The 18,570-nt window shown below is 50.8% G+C and overlaps 1 protein-coding gene across 1 annotated transcript in view; it reads right to left on the bottom strand.

Annotated features, from left to right (window-relative positions):
* Nucleotides 1-18,570, bottom strand: part of NCOA1 (nuclear receptor coactivator 1) — a 270,616-nt gene that overhangs the window by 54,229 nt on the left and 197,817 nt on the right. Inside the window, 3 exon segments of the mRNA XM_063123721.1 lie at nt 1,461-1,556; nt 6,908-7,087; nt 15,987-16,164. Coding sequence (XP_062979791.1) covers nt 1,461-1,556; nt 6,908-7,087; nt 15,987-16,164 — 454 coding nt within the window.

Below are 18,570 nucleotides of genomic sequence, written 5' to 3'. Positions count from 1 at the left end.
GAACAGACACGTCAGAACTGGAACCCCAAAAGCAGAGCAATAAAGGACGTGGATTTAACAGCAGGCCCTGCGCCCTCTCTGTGTAATCTGCCCACCCGCTGTAAATGGTCTCAATGCCCCACCTTGTGGGCGTTAAAAGCCTTCTCCTCCATGAATTTACCTGATTCCCTTTTAAAGCCATCCGCACTGGAGGCCATCGCTACATCTTGGGGTAGAGAAGCCCGTCGTTTAATTGTGCGCTGTGTGAACTTAACTCTTTAGTCTTCACCTGCAGCTGAACAGCCTAAATGCCAGAGTCTATATATGTATAACTGTACACGTTTGCATCCATCTCTTGCTACCCTTGCCTCTCCCACGCTAAAATAAGTTAAGATAAATAGGCCGGTCTTCATTGAAAGGTACCCCCTGTCTTAGAACGTAAGAAGGGCCCTGATGCCGGATCAGACCGAGGGTCCATCTAGTCCAGCACTCTGTTCGCACAGGGGCCAACAAGCCATTGGCCAGGGACCAAGAAGCAGGACATGGTGCAACAGCACCCTCCCTCCCATGTTTCCCAGCAACTGGAGCACCCAGGCTTACTGCCTCGAATACTGGAGGTAGCACACAACCATCAGGGCTAGTAGCCATGGATAGCTTCTCCTCCAAAAATTTATCCAACCCCCTCTTAAAACCATCCAAATGGGTGGCCGTCACTACATCTTGTGGCAGGGAGTTCCATAATTTAACTATGCGCAGTGTGTGGAGAAGTCCTTCCTTTTATTTGTCCTGCATCTCCCACCCATCAGCTTCATGGGATGACCCCACTGGGTTCTAGTGTTCTGAGAGAGGGAGAAAAATGTCTCCCTGTCCACGTTCTCCATACCACGCATCATTTTGTGCACCTCTATCATGTCTCCCCTCAGCCTTCTTTTCCCCCAAGCTGAACAATCCCAGCTGTTGTAAACCTTCCCCCATAGGGGAGATGCTCCAGCCCCTTCATCATTTCAGTTGCCCTTTTCTGCACCTTTCCCGGCTCTACGATATCTTTTCTTTAAGTCTGGTGACCAGAACTGTATGCGGTATTCTACGTGTGGTCGTACCATAGATCTGTATACGGGCAGGAGGCTACTAGCCTTCTCTCCTCCCTTCCCTGGCTCGCCTCCACTGACCGCACACCCCTCTCTGCTCCTTCTGGGGGCAGCCACATTTTCTCATGAACTTCAGCACGGGCACAACTGGAACATGCCCCTGCAGAGAACGGAGGCTCCCCTGCTAAGGCAGAGCGCCACGCGCACGTCGTAACGGCAGGCTGCGGCGGCCAGGTGAGCGCGCCGAGGCTTTGGGGACATAACCCAGCTCCTCCAGAACAAAGCGTCTCCATTCCACCACGGATGGCTGCCCCGGGGGAATGTCCCCTGCGGTGGGCCAAACCTTCCCCAACGCTCCGGGACCAAGGGTCTGGTTATCCCCCTGAGTGGTACCTGTAGTGTCTTGCTTGGTCATGAAAGACTCCGATGTGACAGGGGCTGTGGAGCGAGGTAATCTGCGGGCGATGCATATCAGGCAGGACTGCAAATCTGCCGTGAACAGAAGAAGAGCAAAGTGGGAGGTGGGAAAGGAGAGACACAGGGTGGGGGAGGGGGATCATCATCATCATCATCATCATCATCTATTTATTTATTTATTTGTATGCCACCTTCCCACAAAACTGCACCCAAAGCAGCTCACAACGTGACCAATGAATAACAGTAAATATCACTGACATCCCAGAGTGCAGGACACGGAATCATGGGCTCAAGTGACAGGAAGCCAGATTCTGGCTGGACATCAGGAAAAACTTCCTGACTGTTAGAGCAGCACGACACTGGAACCAGTAACCTAGGGAGGTTGTGGGCTCTCCCACACTAGAGGCCTTCAAGAGGCAGCTGGACAACCATCTGTCAGGGATGCTTTAGGGTGGATTCCTGCATTGAGCAGGGGGTTGGACTCGATGGCCTTGTAGGCCCCTTCCAACTCTACTATTCCATGATTCTATGACGCCTGTGGGGATAAGGAAGCAAGAAGAAGGCCTCCCAAGCAAGTCCTGAGAAGGAGCCTCTCCCTAAGTTGTCCTCAATACAGGCAAATACGTCAGACCCAGCCAGCCATCTCTCCCCGCTGCCCCCATTTGATCCAGCAATCTGTTCCAGGCACAAGAAAGCCCAGGAGTTTCATATCGCACACTGGAGGCCTTCAAGAGGCAGCTGGACAGCCACCTGTCAGGGATGCTGTAGGGTGGATTCCTGCATTGAGCAGGGGGTTGGACTCGATGGCCTTGGAGGCCCCTTCCAACTCTGCTATTCTATGACATCAAACAGCAATAAATATAACAATATTAAAAAAAATACAATAGAAACAATTACAAATAAACATACCGTTGGCCAATAAATACGTAGTCAAAATATCAAACCATACAATACCCAATAAAACAGCACAACTGAACTAAACTAATCCAGCCACTGAGCATTAAGCAGGAGGGAGAATATAGCCCAATACAGAAATATTGAAAAATATAAAGAAACCTCCGTTGCGTTCTCCACCCTAAGCACAGGTGGGCAGCCACACTTCTCACTTGTGGCAGCCTTTTTCCCTCCCAGATCTCACCTGTGCCTAGCGACTAGCGACGTTGTAAGGAAGAACGTCCCACTTTTCACCCCCTTCCTCCATGCCCACCTCCGCACAATATTACCCCTCCCTCCTTCTTCCCATGCCTGCCATCTGCATTAGGTCCCCCCCCACACACAACACAGAGCACGCATGCTGCTATGAGTTCAAAACGACCTTTCTCAAAGAGTAAAGCAGGCCATCCCCAAAAGACATGCAGACCTTTGCCAAAGGAAGCGGATGTTCCTCTTGGACCCTTTTTTTTTTAAATGAGGAATTTACTTTCCCCATAACCAACCTGAAAATGGAGCCCTAAAACAATGACTCTGTCTGGAATTTGGGGGTGAGCAGTATGAGCTGTTCCTGGGATACGTCCGGCACACACGCTGTAAGAGTTGTGGGACTAAGAGGAAGTACCCTTAGTCTTAGAACCTTAGAACTTGGATAAATGCCAAGTTCTACAGTTAGGAAATAGAAACCAAAGGCACAGTTACAAGATGGAGGATACTTGGCTCAGCAATACTACCAACGAGAAGGTTCTTAGAATTGTTGTAGATCACAAGCTGAATAGGAGCCAACAGTGCGATACGGCTGCAAGAAAGGCCAATGCTATTTTGGGCTGTATTAATAGAAGTATAGCTTCCAAATCACGTGAGGTACTGGTTCCTCTCTATTCGGCCTCATCTAGAGTATTGCGTCCAGTTCTGGGCTCCACAATTCAAGAAGGATGTAGACAAGCTGGAGCGTATTCAGAGGAGGGTAACCAGGATGATCAGGGGTCTGGAAACAAAGCCCTATGAAGAGAGACTGAAAGAACTGGGCATGTTTAGCCTGGAGAAGAGAAGATGGAGGGGAGACATGATAGCACTCTACAAATACTTAAAAGGTTGTCACACAGAGGAGGGCCAGGATCTCTTCTCGATCCTCCCAGAGTGCAGGACACGGAATAACGGGCTCAAGTTAAAGGAAGCCCAATTCCAGCTGGACATCAGGAAAAAGTTCCTGACTGTTAGAGCAGTACAACAATGGAATCTGTTACCTAGGGAGGTTGTGGGCTCTCCCACACTAGAGGCCTTCAAGAGGCAGCTGGACAACCATCTGTCAGGGATGCTTTAGGGTGGATTCCTGTATTGAGCAGCGGGTTGGACTCGATGGCCTTGTAGGCCCCTTCCAACTCTGCTATTCTATGATTCTATGATTCTATACCCAGGATATAGGATGCTGCCTTATAATGAGCCGGACTTTTGGTCCATCTAACCCAGGATTGTCAACGCTGACTGGCAGCAATGACTCTCCAGGGTTTCAAGGCAGGATCCTTCCCTAGCCCTACCTGGAAATGCCGGGGATCGAACCTGGGACCTTCTGCAGGTGAAGCAGGTACTCCAGCACACTCAGCCCCCGTCTTTACGGAGGCGCTTTGGCGCCGCGAGTCACCTGGTACCCGCACTTGCATTCCTTCCCAGCCTCTGCACAGAAAGGAAGGCAAGTGCAAATTTTCCGGCCCCGCACCTCCGGAAAAGTAAAAATAAAATGAAAATGGTGGGTGGGGGGAGGAGAGGAATGGGACTGTTCCTCTTCTCCCCCCTTTTAATTTTATAATCTTTATCTGTGGAGCTCCGTAGATACAAATAATAAAAATAAAAATGGGGGGGAAGGAACGAGGCAGCTAAAGGAGGACGCGAGAAGCACTGGGTGAACCACGTCTCCTCCCTCTGGCTGCCCGTTCCTCCCCAACCACCCCCATTTATTTTTATTTTTATTATCTGTATCTGTGGAGCTCCGCAGATGTAGATAATAAAATTTAAAAAGGGGGGTTGGAATGGCCCATTCCTCTCCTCCCGCCCACCCCCGTTTTAATTTCATTTTTACTTTTCCAGAGGCGCCGCGCCGCCCATGGAGACCAATTAGGGGGCGCCATGGGCTCCACTGCCAAAAAAGTTGGGGTACGTGCCCGACTTTCTTGGAGCAGAGTTTCCAGGGTTTGCCCCCAGATGGCTTCGCAGTGGTGGCTGCGTCATGTAGATCAGTGGTCCCCAACCTTTTTGGCACCACGGACCAGTTTCGTGGAAGACAATTTTTCCACGGACCGGGGTGGGTGGGTGAGGGGATGGTTTTGGGATGCCCCCACCCACCCCTCCACTCCAGTGTCCTGGCTTCGCTTCAGCTGGGTGGAAGCCCAGCTGAAGTGAAGCCAGGACGTTGGGGCGGGCAGGCAGCTTTGGAACGGCGCGTCCGGAAGTCGCTCTCCCAGAGCGGCTTCCAGCTGGGTGCGCCATTCTGAAGCCGCCCACCCCCACCCCCACCCCAGCATCCTGGCTTCGCTTCGGCTGGGCAGGCGAGATGGCGCCCCGTGCCCAGGTACGCTGGGGTGGGGGTGGGGGTGTGAAAGCAGTTCACCTGCGCGGCCCAATTCCTAACAGGCCACGGACCGCTACCAGTCCGTGGCCCGGGGGTTGGGGACGCCTGATGTAGATGACGTGGCGCTACTGCAAAGCCACCCTGGGGCAAACCCTTCATGTAGCCGTGCATTTTGCAGTGAAAAGCAGTAGCGTTTGAGCAGAAGTCATCGTAGGAGCTATTTTCAATAAATGATTGAGAGTTTGTTTGGAGAAGACGGATTGGCACGGGGCGCGTTTGTGTGCGTGTGTGCGTTTCACACTGTTTGGGGAGAATTAATTCTAAGGCCATTTGGATGTGGCAACGCTGTAAAATAAAAGACAGCAGCGAAAGCCAACAACTATCAGCTCAGGGCAAAGTATGTGCTCATAAGCCCCTCTGTGATTTATTTCTTCCAGTCATGATCTCCTGTGTAAGCTGCAATGGATTAATTCAGCTAATGCACTGGAACGAAATGGCCGTTACGGAGAAATGAGCCCAAAGTGTTCCGCTGGAAAGTGTCTTTGGCATTCTGGGGCTGAGCCAAAGCACCGGTACGTATCAAAACCCCAATCCTGGATCCAGAGCTGCAACGCAAGGGCATCCAGCATCCAGGCAGGTATTCAATCATCTGTCAGGGATGCTTTAGGGTGGATTCCTGCATTGAGCAGGGGGTTGGACTCGATGGCCTTGTAGGCCCCTTCCAACTCTGCTATTCTATGATTCTATGATTCTATGAAACAAGATGGACCCTTGGTCTGATCAAGCATCAGGGCTCTTCTTATGAGGGGAGACATAATAGCACTCTTCAAATACTTAAAAGGTTGTCACAGAGAGGAGGGCCAGGATCTCTTCTTGATCATCCCAGAGTGCAGGACACGGAATAACAGACTGAAGTTAAAGGAAGCCAGATTCCAGCTGGACATCAGGAAAAACTTCCTGACTGTTAGAGCAGTACGACAATGAAATCTGTTACCTAGGGAGGTGGTGGGCTCTCCCACACTAGAGGCCTTCAAGAGGCAGCTGGACAACCATCTGTCAGGGATGCTTTAGGGTGGATTCCTGCATTGAGCAGGGGGTTGGACTCGATGGCCTTGTAGGCCCCTTCCAACTCTGCTATTCTATGATTCTATGATCTCCTGTGGTACTGTGGGACTTGAGCAAGCTCTACCACTGGTCGAGCACTCCTGGGGTCCAGCTAAGGATCGGAGTGAGTGGAGACCATCAGGGGGATAACCCGGCAGAACACCCTAACTTCACTGTCTGGGGAGGATGGAACTTGCTACCTTTCAACCTATTTTTAGATTGTCTCCAATTACAAGCCGGTGCCCCTCTCAGGTGACAGGAGAGACCTTTTGCTTTTGTTTGCAGTAAGATCCAGAGGACTTTTACTTCCCTGGCAGCTGGTTCACACAACTCCAAAATGATAAAAGTCTGCCAATACCGGGAAACAGATAGGTATGTCCTCTGTTCACTCCTGTAGGAAAGATGGCGTGAAGGACAGGCATTCCTTGCGAATGCAACGAGCAAAAGGCAAGAGCAGGGGTGCGTTGGGCCGCCTGGCACTCCTGCGGCTGCCTTCCTCGGCTTTCACTCATCTTCGCAATGCGGAACGACCTGTGCGAGCAACGGCTGCACGCCCTCAGGGGTGGCACAGGTAGCCCGGCTCCCACCTCCCCGAGGATGAGCTGGCAGGCTTTCTGCCGGCTAGAGGCATCACAAGACCTGCTGCGAAGCGAGCAGGAAATGCCGCAGGGAGAAATCGAGCCCTAGCAAAGCTGCAGTCCCCTTGCAAGGAAAGTCCTGCAAGGGGACAGCGGAGGACAATTTGTCGCTCGTCCCCAGAAACGCCACGCGGCACGAGCACGCACTCCTTCCCTCTCCCAAGGCGGCTGCCCTCCGTTTCTACCTTCGCCTTCCTCCTTGATCAGTTTCGGCTGGGACACCGTGAAGCACTGCATGACCTCGTAGCGCTGCCGGGCTTCCTGGTTCTCTGCCCCGGGCTCGTCCGGGGGACGAATCAGCATTCTGCAGTTGAAGGTATGGCTGTTGCGTCGGGTGGATTCTTGAGGCCACGGCACTCCGTTGACTGCAGAAAGACAGGAGGAATCCTCGTGAAAGGTTTGGGAAAAGCAGGTGTGGAGGAGACCAGAGTTTGGGAGTTGGCAGAAAGACTGAGAAACATGGTTAGAGCAACACCTCACAACACACACACACACACACACACACACACACACACACACACCCTGTATGAACGTATGAAGCTGCCATATTGACTCAATGCTTTGGTTCATCTACTGTTAGACCAGCCTTCCTCATCCTGGGGCGCTCCAGATGTGTTGGACTACAACTCCCAGAATGCCCCAGCCAGCTCTGCTGGCTGGGGCATTCTGGGAGATGCAGTCCAACACATCTGGAGCGCCCCAGGTTGAGGAAAGCTGTTTTAGACCATTGTCTAGTGTTCCTTCTCCATTTAGAAGCACCTCTCCAAGGTCAAGCCTCTTGACCCAACATAGTAACCCAATTTCCTGGGACGGAAGCTATGACGTTCCACATGCAACGCGTCTGCTCAGTCGCTGAGCTATCCATCACCCCTGCCTTGTATTTCTCTGCCTGCTTCGCATGGTTCCGTCTTATCGTCAGGCCGGTAAGCACTGTTCAAATCGCACCTGAAGCTTAGGGGACAGTTTGCGGTCGTCAGAGCCATAAAGAACCGAATGATTGCGTCACGATGGCATTTGCGGAAAGGAATCGACGGTTTCGGCTAGGTCTGGACATGAATGGTGTGGAGTTAGACAATAGCATACCCTAAGCAGTATCTCATCATCTGAGAACTAAACCCTGCTCTATACGCACGCCATCTAGAATAAACGAGATAATGTATCAGAAGCACTTCGGATGACGCGAACACTTGTATTAATAAAACTATTATTATTATTATTATTATTATTGTTGTTGTTGTTGTTGTTGTTGTTGTTGTTATTCCTCCTTCTCCTCCTACTCCAGAGAACTTGTATCTGGGCTCCACAATACAAGATGGACGCAGACAAGCTGGAGCGTGTTCAGAGGAGGGCAACCCGGATGATCAGGGGTCTGGAAACAAAGCCCTATGAAGAGAGACTGAAAGAACTGGGCATGTTTAGCCTAGAGAAGAGAAGATTGAGGGGAGACATGAGAGCACTCTTCAAATACTTAAAAGGTTGTCACACAGAGGAGGGCCAGGATCTCTTCTCGGTCCTCCCAGAGTGCAGGACACGGAATAACGGGCTCAAGTTAAAGGAAGCCAGATTCCAGCTGGACATCAGGAAAAACTTCCTGATTGTTAGAGCAGTACAACAATGGAATCAGTTGCCTGGGGAGCCTGTGGGCTCTCCCACACTAGAGTCATTCAAGAGGCAGCTGGACAACCATCTGTCAGGGATGCTTTAGGGTGGATTCCTGCATTGAGCAGGGGGTTGGACTCGATGGCCTTGTAGGCCCGCTATTGTATGATTCTATGATTCTATGATTCTGCCACAATTCCCTCTTTCGATAGTCGCATTTGAATTAAGTGTAGCGGTTCCCTTGGCAACCATACTCACAAGTTCAAATCCCCACCCCCCCCCCACCCCACCCTGGTCGGTACAAAGAAGAAGCGTTCCTTGCATCACCCTCCCCAAAAGCAGCACGGGAGAAATCTTGTCCAGCTGTTGCACGCTCAGAGAAGCCTGGATTTTACGATTCCCTGCAGGAAACTGGCCGGTGTGGCCTTTTAAAGGCTACGATGACATTTCACAAAACATTAAACTTCGTCTACGCGCGAGCGTGCGCTGCAGTAACCTGAAATCAGTTTAAGGCCTGATTAAGTGCAGTATTGATTTAAGCCTGCCTTATATTGAATTAGCTTAAGTCGATTTCATATTGAATGGAGCTAATTTGAGACAAGCCACGCCGGAATCGACGTTCAGGTGCTGTGTGCGGGAGGCTTAGCTGGATGGATTTTGAAAACGGCAGCGTTTGTTAAAGGGCCCGGCTGCTGCCCGCTCGCTTTAAATCCTGTCGTGCCGAACGCGCTTGCAAGGCAGCTAATGGGGGATCTAGAACACGAGATCCCACGGGGGACCAGAGGACGCTCAGGAGGACTCTCCCACCCCGGTTGGCATGGCAAAAGAACCGCCGGACGAAGCTGCGACTGCAGCGGCCAGGAGATTTGGCAGGCTAGCTCTGCCCTGATATCTACAGCCTTCCTCAACCTGGGACGCTCCAGATGTGTTGGACTGCATCTCCCAGCATTCTGGGAGATGCAGTCCAACACATCTGGAGCGCCCCAGGTTGAGGAAGGCTGATCTAGCAGCTTTTGAAGTGGCAGCAGACACTGCAACGGTGAAATTTATATCAAGGCTTTCCTCTTGGGACCTCAGCGGAAGTGTCCCCTTAACCTTGTAACACCCCTGGGCGGGAGGCTGAGCCTGGTTTGACTGAAAGGCCATAGCTAGACCTGAGGTTTATCCCTGGATCGTCCAGGGGTCAAACCTGTTCATCTAGGTGACACACAGGGGATCCAGTGCTCAGGCAGGGGCAAACCCTGGATGATCCCAGGATAAACCTTAGGTCTAGCTGTGGCCCAAGGGAGCAACTGGCCCGAGGCCAGCTTCACGGCTAAGCCAGGATTTGAATCCAGATCTTTTCGGTCTAAATAAAAGTCTCGCCTTACTATGTCACACCGGCATTCATATACTGTTGTGCACCTGAGCCTATGCTACAGACTCACAGAGTGCTTCCACTATTGGGCGGTATAGAAAGGAAATGAAAGGAAAGAAATAAAACATTAACCCGACCGTGCATTGGGCGCTTTGCCAGAGGGCGGTTGTGCTGCTATTGCAGCCAACCTTATGTCAATACCCACCCCCACACCTTGATCGAAGACCAAGGCTGGATTGCTGAGGCGGGGACCATGTGGCTTGTCAGAGGCTGTTGGACTGGAGCTCCGGTCGGCCCCGGCCAGCATTATTATTTATTTATTTATTTATTTATTTATTTATTTATGTAGCACCATCAATGTACATGGTGCTGCACAGAGTAAAACAATAAATAGCAAGACCCTGCCACAAAGATTTATAGATTTATGTAAGCCGCAAAGGCTTACATTCTAATAAAATCATAATAAAACAATAAGGAGGGGAAGAGAATGCACCAAACAGGCAGTATAAAGTCAGAACAAAATCAAGTTTTAAAAGCTTTAGGAAAAAGAAAAGTTTTTAGCTGAGCTTTAAAAGCTGCGATTGAACCTGTAGTTCTCAAATGTTCTGGAAGAGCGTTCCAGGCGTAAGGGGCAGCCGAAGAAAATGGACAAAGCTGAGCAGGGGAAGTGGAGACCCTTGGGCAGGTGAGAAACATGGCATCAGAGGAGCGAAGAGCACGAGTGGGGCAATATTGTGAGATGAGAGAGGAGAGATAGGAAGGAGCTAGACAGTGAAAAGCTTTGTAGGTCAACAGGAGAAGTTTATATTGGATTCTGAGGTGAATTGGAAGTCAACGAAGAGATTTCAGAAGTGGAGTAACATGGTCAGAGCGGCGAGCCAAGAAGATGATCTTAGCAGCAGAGTGGTGAACAGAAACCAATGGACTGATGTGAGAAGAAGGAAGGCCAGTGAGAAGAAGGTTGCAGTAGTCCAACCGAGAAATAACCAAGGCATGAACAAGAGTCTTGGCAGAAGAGACAGACAAAGAGCACAGCCAATGGTGAAAGATGCCGGCAGCGGCCGCCCAACAACCTCTGGAGGGCCACAGGTTCCCCGTCCCTGCTGCACAGCGCATGCGCCGAGAGGAGCCAAGGCCTCTCCTGAACAGCCCTCACCCAATCTGCCTGGCTACAGCAATCCCTGCCGATATCAAGGCTGTGAGCTGATTTTTTTAAAACAACAACAACACCCATTTATATCCCGCCCTATATCATTACGATCTCAGAGCAGCGTACAGATAAAAACATACAGTATAAAACAATAAATATACACAGTTAAAAACACATTAAACCATGATCCAAGTTAAAACAATATATAATTTAAAAGCAATCGAAACAGTTAAAACAGTTAAAAAATTGTGCCGGTGAGTTTAACCATCAAAGGCTTTGTTAAAAAGCCATGTTTTTACTTGGCGTCAAAATGAAATCCATGTTGGCGCCAATCGGGCCTCCAAGGGGAGGGCATTCCACAGTCGGGGTGCCACCACAGAGAAAGCCCTCTCCCTTGTCCCATCATAACATCTATGTTGCATTGGTGGGATGTGGAGAAGGGCTCCTCCAACAGATCTAAGGTCTCCGGAAGGCAGATATAAGGAGAGGCGCTCTCTCAAGTATCGAGGTCCCAAGCCGTTTAGGGCTCGAAACGTCATTACCAACACCTTGAATTCCGACCAGAAGCGTATAGGCAGCCAGAGCAGTTCCTTTAAGACCGGTGTTCTGTGGTCTCTGTAAGATGTACCCGCCAGCAGTCTAGCTGCTGCATTTTGCACTAGCTGCAACTTCCACGTCGTCTTCAAGGGCAGCCCCACATAGAGTGCATTGCAGTAATCTAAGCGGGAAGTTACCAGTGCATGCACTACTGTGGCTAGATTGTCCCTGTCCAGGAAAGGCCGTAGCTGGCGGATCAGCCGAAGCTGACCCCAAGTACTCCCTGCCACAGAGTCCACCTGGGCCTCCAGTGACAATGATGGATCTAGGAGTACTCCCAAGCTATGCACCTGCTTCTTCAGAGGGAGCGCCACCTCATCCAGAACAGGTCGCTTACCCAATTCCCGGACTCGGGAACCACCAGTCCACAGAGCTTCCGTCTTATCAGGATTCGGCTTCAGTTTATTGGCCCTCATCCAGCCCATTACAGTCTCCAGGCACTGGTCCAGCACTTTCACCGCCCCAGCTGACTCCGATGACAAGGAGAAGTAGAGCTGAGTATCTTCAGCATGATCGGTCGGAGGCCGCTGGTTCAGGCGGAAGCTTCCCTCTCGCTGGTGCTCTGGCACCCCTTGAGCCTCTGCATTTCAGGGTACCCCCGCGCCCCCCCCCCTGTCTGTCGCTCCCACATCTCTGCTGGTGCTGACTCTTCTGGTTCACTGGATTCATCCCTGCTGAGAGCAGCCCTCTGATGGATCCCAGCCCGCCTGCACGCCCTGACTCTTTCCAGGTTTGACATTCCTGAGAGGTGACACTCTGACAGCACGGGGCCTCGTAGAACTGCTGGTGTACCTGAGAGCACACATCACGGGTAGGGGTGTGTGTTTGTGTGCATGCATGGCCATGCAGGACTCCGGTGGTGGAGGCATCCAGGTAACGAGAGGGCGGAGATCCGCCTTTTCCACCTCTGTCCTCACTTTCCACCGACCAAACGGAGTTCCCGAGGGCACGTGCAGAGTGTGGAGCAGATGAGGCATGAAGCGCCCCTTCCAGCCGCCCCCCCTCTCTTGTTGTTTATTCGTTCAGTCGTTTCCGACTCTTCGTGACTTCATGGACCAGCCCACGCCAGAGCTTTCTGTCGGCCGTCGCCACTCCTAGCTCCCACAAGGTCAAGTCCGTCACCTCCAGAATATCATCCCTCCATCTTGCCCTTGGTTGGCCCCTCTTCCTTTTGCCTTCCACTTTCCCTAGCATCAGCCTCTTCTCCAGGGTGTCCTGTCTTCTCATTATGTGGCCAAAGTACTTCAGTTTTGCCTTTAATCCTATTCCCTCAAGTGAGCAGTCTGGCTTTATTTCCTGGAGTATGGACTGGTTTGATCTTCTTGCAGTCCGAGGCACTCTCAGCATTTTCCTCCAACACCTCAGTTCAAAAGCATCTATCTTCCTTCGCTCAGCCTTCCTTATGGTCCAGCTCTCGCAGCCATAGGTTACTACGGGGAATACCATTGCTTTAACTATGCGGACCTTTGTTGTCAGTGTGGTGTCTCTACTCCTAACTATTTTATCAAGATTTGTCATTGCTCTCCTCCCAAGAAGTAAACGTCTTCTGATTTCCTGGCTGCAGTCAGCGTCTGCAGTAATCTTTGCGCCCAGAAATACAAAGTCTGTCACTGCCTCCACGTTTTCTCCCTCTATTTGCCAGTTATCAATCAAGCTGGTTGCCATAATCTTGGTTTTTTTGAGGTTTAACTGCAACCCAGCTTTTGCACTTTCTTCTTTCACCTTTGTCATAAGGCTCCTCAGCTCCTCCTCGCTTTCAGCCATCAAAGTGGTGTCATCTGCATATCTGAGATTGTTAATGTTTCTTCCTGCGATTTTAACTCCAGCCTTGGATTCGTCAAGCCCAGCAGTATCACAAGTCCTCACTGGTTTTCCATAAAACCCTCTGTGGGCTACTGCTGGTTCTGGTTCTGCTCCGGGGGACTGTTGATTTCTACCTTTGCAGCCTTCAGCCGGCTCCTGCACTGAAAGAAGGCAGCGACGAGAGTTTACCGGGTCAGCGGCTCGTCAACTAATCAGGCTTTAGCTAATAGGCCATAACTTTGATAAACGGAGCCGCGTTAAGCAAGAAGAGCCTGGTCGTGGAGTCGATGAAACACTGGCAAGGTTGGCAGACCGCGGGCCTGACCTTCCTCGAACGAAACATTGATCCCTGAGCGGCAGCAATCGCCTTGATGGGAACCAGCCATAGCGCTCAGTGCGCCACGGCCGTAAGGGGCTGGCTCAGGAGCATGTTTGGCGCCTGCCACCACAGGTTTTGCCTGCTGGTTAGGCTAGCGCATAGGAAGCACCTCACGCCTTTAGCCTCTCGGCCTCCACCGTGGCAGGAAGCACGGCTTTCGCATCGGTTGGGGTTTCTGGGTTGAGTAGTCGACTGAGGTTCTCACGGGGAATTACATTATGATGCTCTTGAGTAAGCATATTATTCAAAAAATGAGCTTAAATGCGGATTAAGGGAAACGCATTCGGAATGACGGCGAGCGAGTCGTGGGTAGGATTAGGTTGGATCCCGCTTGCAGAACAGAGACGGCTCCTAATCTCCCCAGCCGCCCGGCTGCACTCTCGAGGGGGGGCCTGCCCCTCCTCCGCTGCACCTCCCGAGTAGCAATTCCACCAACCAAGTGAAAGCCCCCGAGTGTTGGAAGGACACCAACAGCTACAAACGCTATTGCATGAAGGAGCCCCACCAGGAAAGGAGGGCTCCGTTCCCTACTCTACCCAGGCAGTGAACACCACCTTCCCAGCCCGTCTTTTGCCCCCGAACTAAACGGTCTCAGTTTCTTCAGCCTTCCTTCACGAATAAAACACTTCAACCCTTTGAGCTCACTGAGAAAACCGACCCTTCTAATTTATTTCTACTTATTTATTTATTGCATTTATATCCCTTTTTTTCCTCCAAGGAACTCAAGGCGGTGTGCATAATCCTCCTCCTCCTCCTCCTCTCCATGTTATCCTCACAACAACAACAACCCTGCGAGGTAGGCTGGGCTGAGAGTCTGTGACAGGCCCAAAACTCACCCGGCGGCTGAATGGGGACTAGAACCCGGATCTCCCGGCTCCCAGCCCAATGCTCTCGCCAGTACACCACACCGGCTTTGCACTTTTTCGCTTCCTTTTAATCAATGTGTGCATTCTTGAGAGAGTGAGATCCTCCTTTTTGAAATGAAAAAGGACGGCGACAGGGCAGTGTCCCATGCACATGCGGGCTCAAATTCTTAAAGGAATTGCATTGGCTGCCTATACGCTTCCGGTCAGAGTTCAAGGTGTTGGTTAATGACGTTTAAACCCCTAAACGGCTTGGGACCTCGATACTTGAGGGAGCGCCTCTCCTTATATATGCCTGCCCGAGACTTGAGATCTGTCGCAGGAACTGTCCTCTGTGTCCCATCAACGCAAGACATTCGCTATGATGGGACAAGGGAGAGGGCTTTCTCTGTGGTGGCACCCAGACTGTGGAATGCTCTCCCCTTGGAGGCCCGACTGGCGCCCACGCTGATTTTATTCCGGTGCCAAGTGAAAACATGGCTTTTTAACAAAGCTTTTAATGGCTGAATTCACTAAGTTGGCACGTTGTTTTACCTGTTTTAATACTTTTACTGCTTTGAAATTATATACTGTTTTAACTTGGTTTATGGATTAATTTGTTTTTAGCTGTGTATATTTACTGTTTTATACTGTATGCTTTTATCTGTACACCACCCTGAGATCTTATTGATATAAGGCGGGATATAAATGTTTTAAATAAATAAATAAATAAATAAATAAATAAATAAAAATAGTGCCCCAGTCACAGTTTGCAAGCTGTCCTAGATTGTGGGCACTGCTTAGGAAGCCATTAGAGACTCTCTATTCGGCCCTGGTTAGGCCTCATCTAGAGTATTGCATCCAGTTCTGGGCTCCACAATTCAAGAAGGACGCAGACAAGCTGGAGCGTGTTCAGAGGAGGGCAACCAGGATGATCAGGGGTCTGGAAACAAAGCCCTGTGAAGACAGACTGAAAGAACTGGGCATGTTTAGCCTGGAGAAGAGAAGATTGAGGGGAGACAGGATAGCACTCTTCAAATACTTAAAAGGTTGTCGCCCAGAGGAGGGCCAGGATCTCTTCTCGATCCTCCCAGAGTGCAGGACACGGAATAACAGGCTCAAGTTAAAGGAAGCCAGATTCCAGCTGGACATCAGGAAAAACGTCCTGACTGTTAGAGCAGTACGACAATGGAATCAGTTACCTAGGGAGGTTGTGGGCTCTCCCACACTAGAGTCATTCAAGAGGCAGCTGGACAACCCTCTGTCAGGGATGCTTTAGGGTGGATTCCTGTACTTAGCAGGGGGTTGGACTCGATGGCCTTTTAGGCCCCTTCCAACTCTATTCTATGATTCTATGATTCTATCCTCCCTGTGCCAAGGCACAGTGACTTTGTCCAATTTCTAGAAAAGCCGCCCCTCTGCCGTGACCTGAATTTTACATTGACTGAACTTGCAGTCGGACGGCTTCACTGATGCTGTGGCATCTCTGGCGGAGGGCAGGTGAGCATGGGGGTGGGGGAGAAGTCAGGTAGCTTACCGAGTGACTTGGGCAGCAGGTTCTTGACGAATTCAGCGTGGTCTCCCACGTGCAAGATGCTGTAGACGCTGGTGTTCATGAGCTCCTCCTGGTTGTAGCCCAAGTAGCTGGTCACATTCTCGGAGACGAACACGATGCGTCCTTCACGATTCACAACGAAGAAGAAGCCGTCAAGCGCCTGCAGGGCCAGAAGAAGGACCATCAAGACCAGTGCAGCGAGCGGGCGGGGCAGGCTTTGGCTCGGGCGCTTCCCAAGATGGACGTGGTCAACATCACAGCAACCTCCCTAAGTGTAAGGGTTGTTGTGAGGAAGAAGGGCTGATAAAGGGGGTGATGCTGGGGAACCACATGTTGATCGGCTCAGGGATTGCACTAGGCTGTCATCACCGGTGATGACCCTGGGCTCCTGTCCAGTAGAGAGGGCTGGGCAATGGTGGGCAGCTGCTGCCATGGTGCCACTCTAATTCTGCTGGGAACTGGGCTCCCCACAACTTGCCCAACGCTCATTTGGCAGGCGGCTGGGAGGCAATTCTGCTTGGGAACAAGGGGGCACACGCCCTACTCGCCTTTGGTTTCCCAGGAGAATCGCTGGCATCCCAGTGCCACGGCCACTTCCACTGGCAGCAACGGGACATGGTCCCCACAAGGTTCCAGAGAGGAGCAATGAGCCCTCACCCCAAAAGTTTCCCACCCTTGCAGGAGTGTGTACATGTGTGGGAAATGGATGAGAGTGACTTCAGCAGGGCAGCAGAGTCCAGCCTACGAGGGCCAGACAATTTCAATTGAGGATGTCGAAGTCTACAGTTCTGGTCTACATCCCATCGGGTCTGCTAAACCTCCAGAACCAGCCCACCAAGCCTCTACTGTTCTCCTGCTACCTAAGAACATAAGTAGAGCCCTGATGCTGCATCAGACCGAGGGTCCATCTAGTCCAGCACTCTGTCCACACAGGGGCCAACCAGCCATCGGCCAGGGACCAACAAGGCAGGACACAGTGCAACAGCACCCTCCCACCCATGTTCCCCAGTAACTGGTGCACACAGGCTTACTGCCTCGGATACTGGAGATAGCACACAACCATCAGGGCTAGTAGCCATGGATAGCCTTCTTCTCCACACACCCCCTTTGAAAGCCATCCAAATGGGTGGCCGTCACTACACCTTGTGGTAGTGAGTTCCAGAGTTTAACTCTGCGCTGTGTGAAGAAGTCCTTCCTTTCATCTGTCCTGGATCCCCCACCAATCAGCTTCATGGGATGACCCCATTGGCTTCTAGTATTTTGAGAGAGGGAGAAAAATGTCTCCCTCTCCACATTCCCTCTCCACCAGGCATCATTTTGTACACCTCCATCATGTCTCCCCTTAGCCTCCTTTTTTCCAAGCTGAACAATCCCAGCTGTTGTAACCTTTCCTCTATAGGGGAGATGCTCCAGCCCCCTGATCATTTAGTTGCTGCATTGAGCAGGGGGTTGGACTTGATGGCCTTATAGACCCCTTCCAACTCTGCTATTCTATGATTCTATGCTCTTCACTACCTTTACTGCATTTGTGCGGTTCTTTGCTGTCCCAGGGAGCTGTGCCAACAGTCCTCTCCTAATGGGCATGTTTTCTTACGACACAGAGCGTTCCTGGTATAACGAGGGGAAATGGCTGTTAGCAATGAGGCTCTAACAGCCACCATATGCCCGGGACAGATGGCAACCCCCCGGGCAGATAGGTAAAAGGGTGGGGGCTGCTCTATCCCACAGTTTGAGCAACTCTGGTCTTGATGTTCAGCAGAGATCGTGTGAAATGTTGATTTCAGGCACAGATTTTGGCTCCTTTTCTACAAGCCCAGCTTGGGTTTAAAAGGAAGGGGGGGGGGGAGAAAGAACTACCCCTCAGACATTTAAAGAATGAACGATCTAGATGAGGCTGGCCCAAAAATACCTGTAAGAAGCTCAAAGAAAAGACTTGTACAAATGTATAAAAACCACAGCCTTCAGCTCATCCCATCTAGACATGAGACATTTCTGGTGTAAATAATTTCTGCAGACACTGTTACGTGTGAGTATTTAATATTTTAATGGTTTTACAGTAAATATATGCACAGGGCTTGCTTGCAATGAGCCCTATAAACTTTTTAGATGTAATACTGTTTTATTGGTTATAAATTTATTTATTTATTTATTTATTTATTTATTTATTGCACTTATATACCGCTCCCATAGCCGGGGCTCTCTGGGCGGTTTACATATGCACAGGCCGTGTTTGCAATGTGCTTTCTTAACTGTAATGATTTTAGTTCTTTATTGTCTGATTCATTTGTTTGTATATGTATTATTACAGCCCTCCCCACCCCGGAAGAAGGCCTAACAGAAAAGCCAGAGGCTGAAACGCGTCAGGCTTGTTCACCGTAAAGCTGTCTACAACAGCCTTCCTCAACCTGGGGCGCTCCAGATGTGTTGGACTGCATCTCCCAGAATGCCCCAGCCTGGGGCATTCTGGGAGTTGTAGTCCAACACACCTGGAGCACCCCAGGTTGAGGAAGGCTGGTCTACAACATCCTGAGACGTTGTCTCCCCTTTTTCTGGCTACCAAAAATCA

The sequence above is a fragment of the Elgaria multicarinata genome, chromosome 4, assembly GCF_023053635.1.
Source record: "Elgaria multicarinata webbii isolate HBS135686 ecotype San Diego chromosome 4, rElgMul1.1.pri, whole genome shotgun sequence".
Lineage (NCBI taxonomy): Eukaryota > Metazoa > Chordata > Lepidosauria > Squamata > Anguidae > Elgaria > Elgaria multicarinata.
Note: the sequence above shows the minus strand (reverse complement) of the source record. Positions and strands in the feature narration are given on the sequence as shown.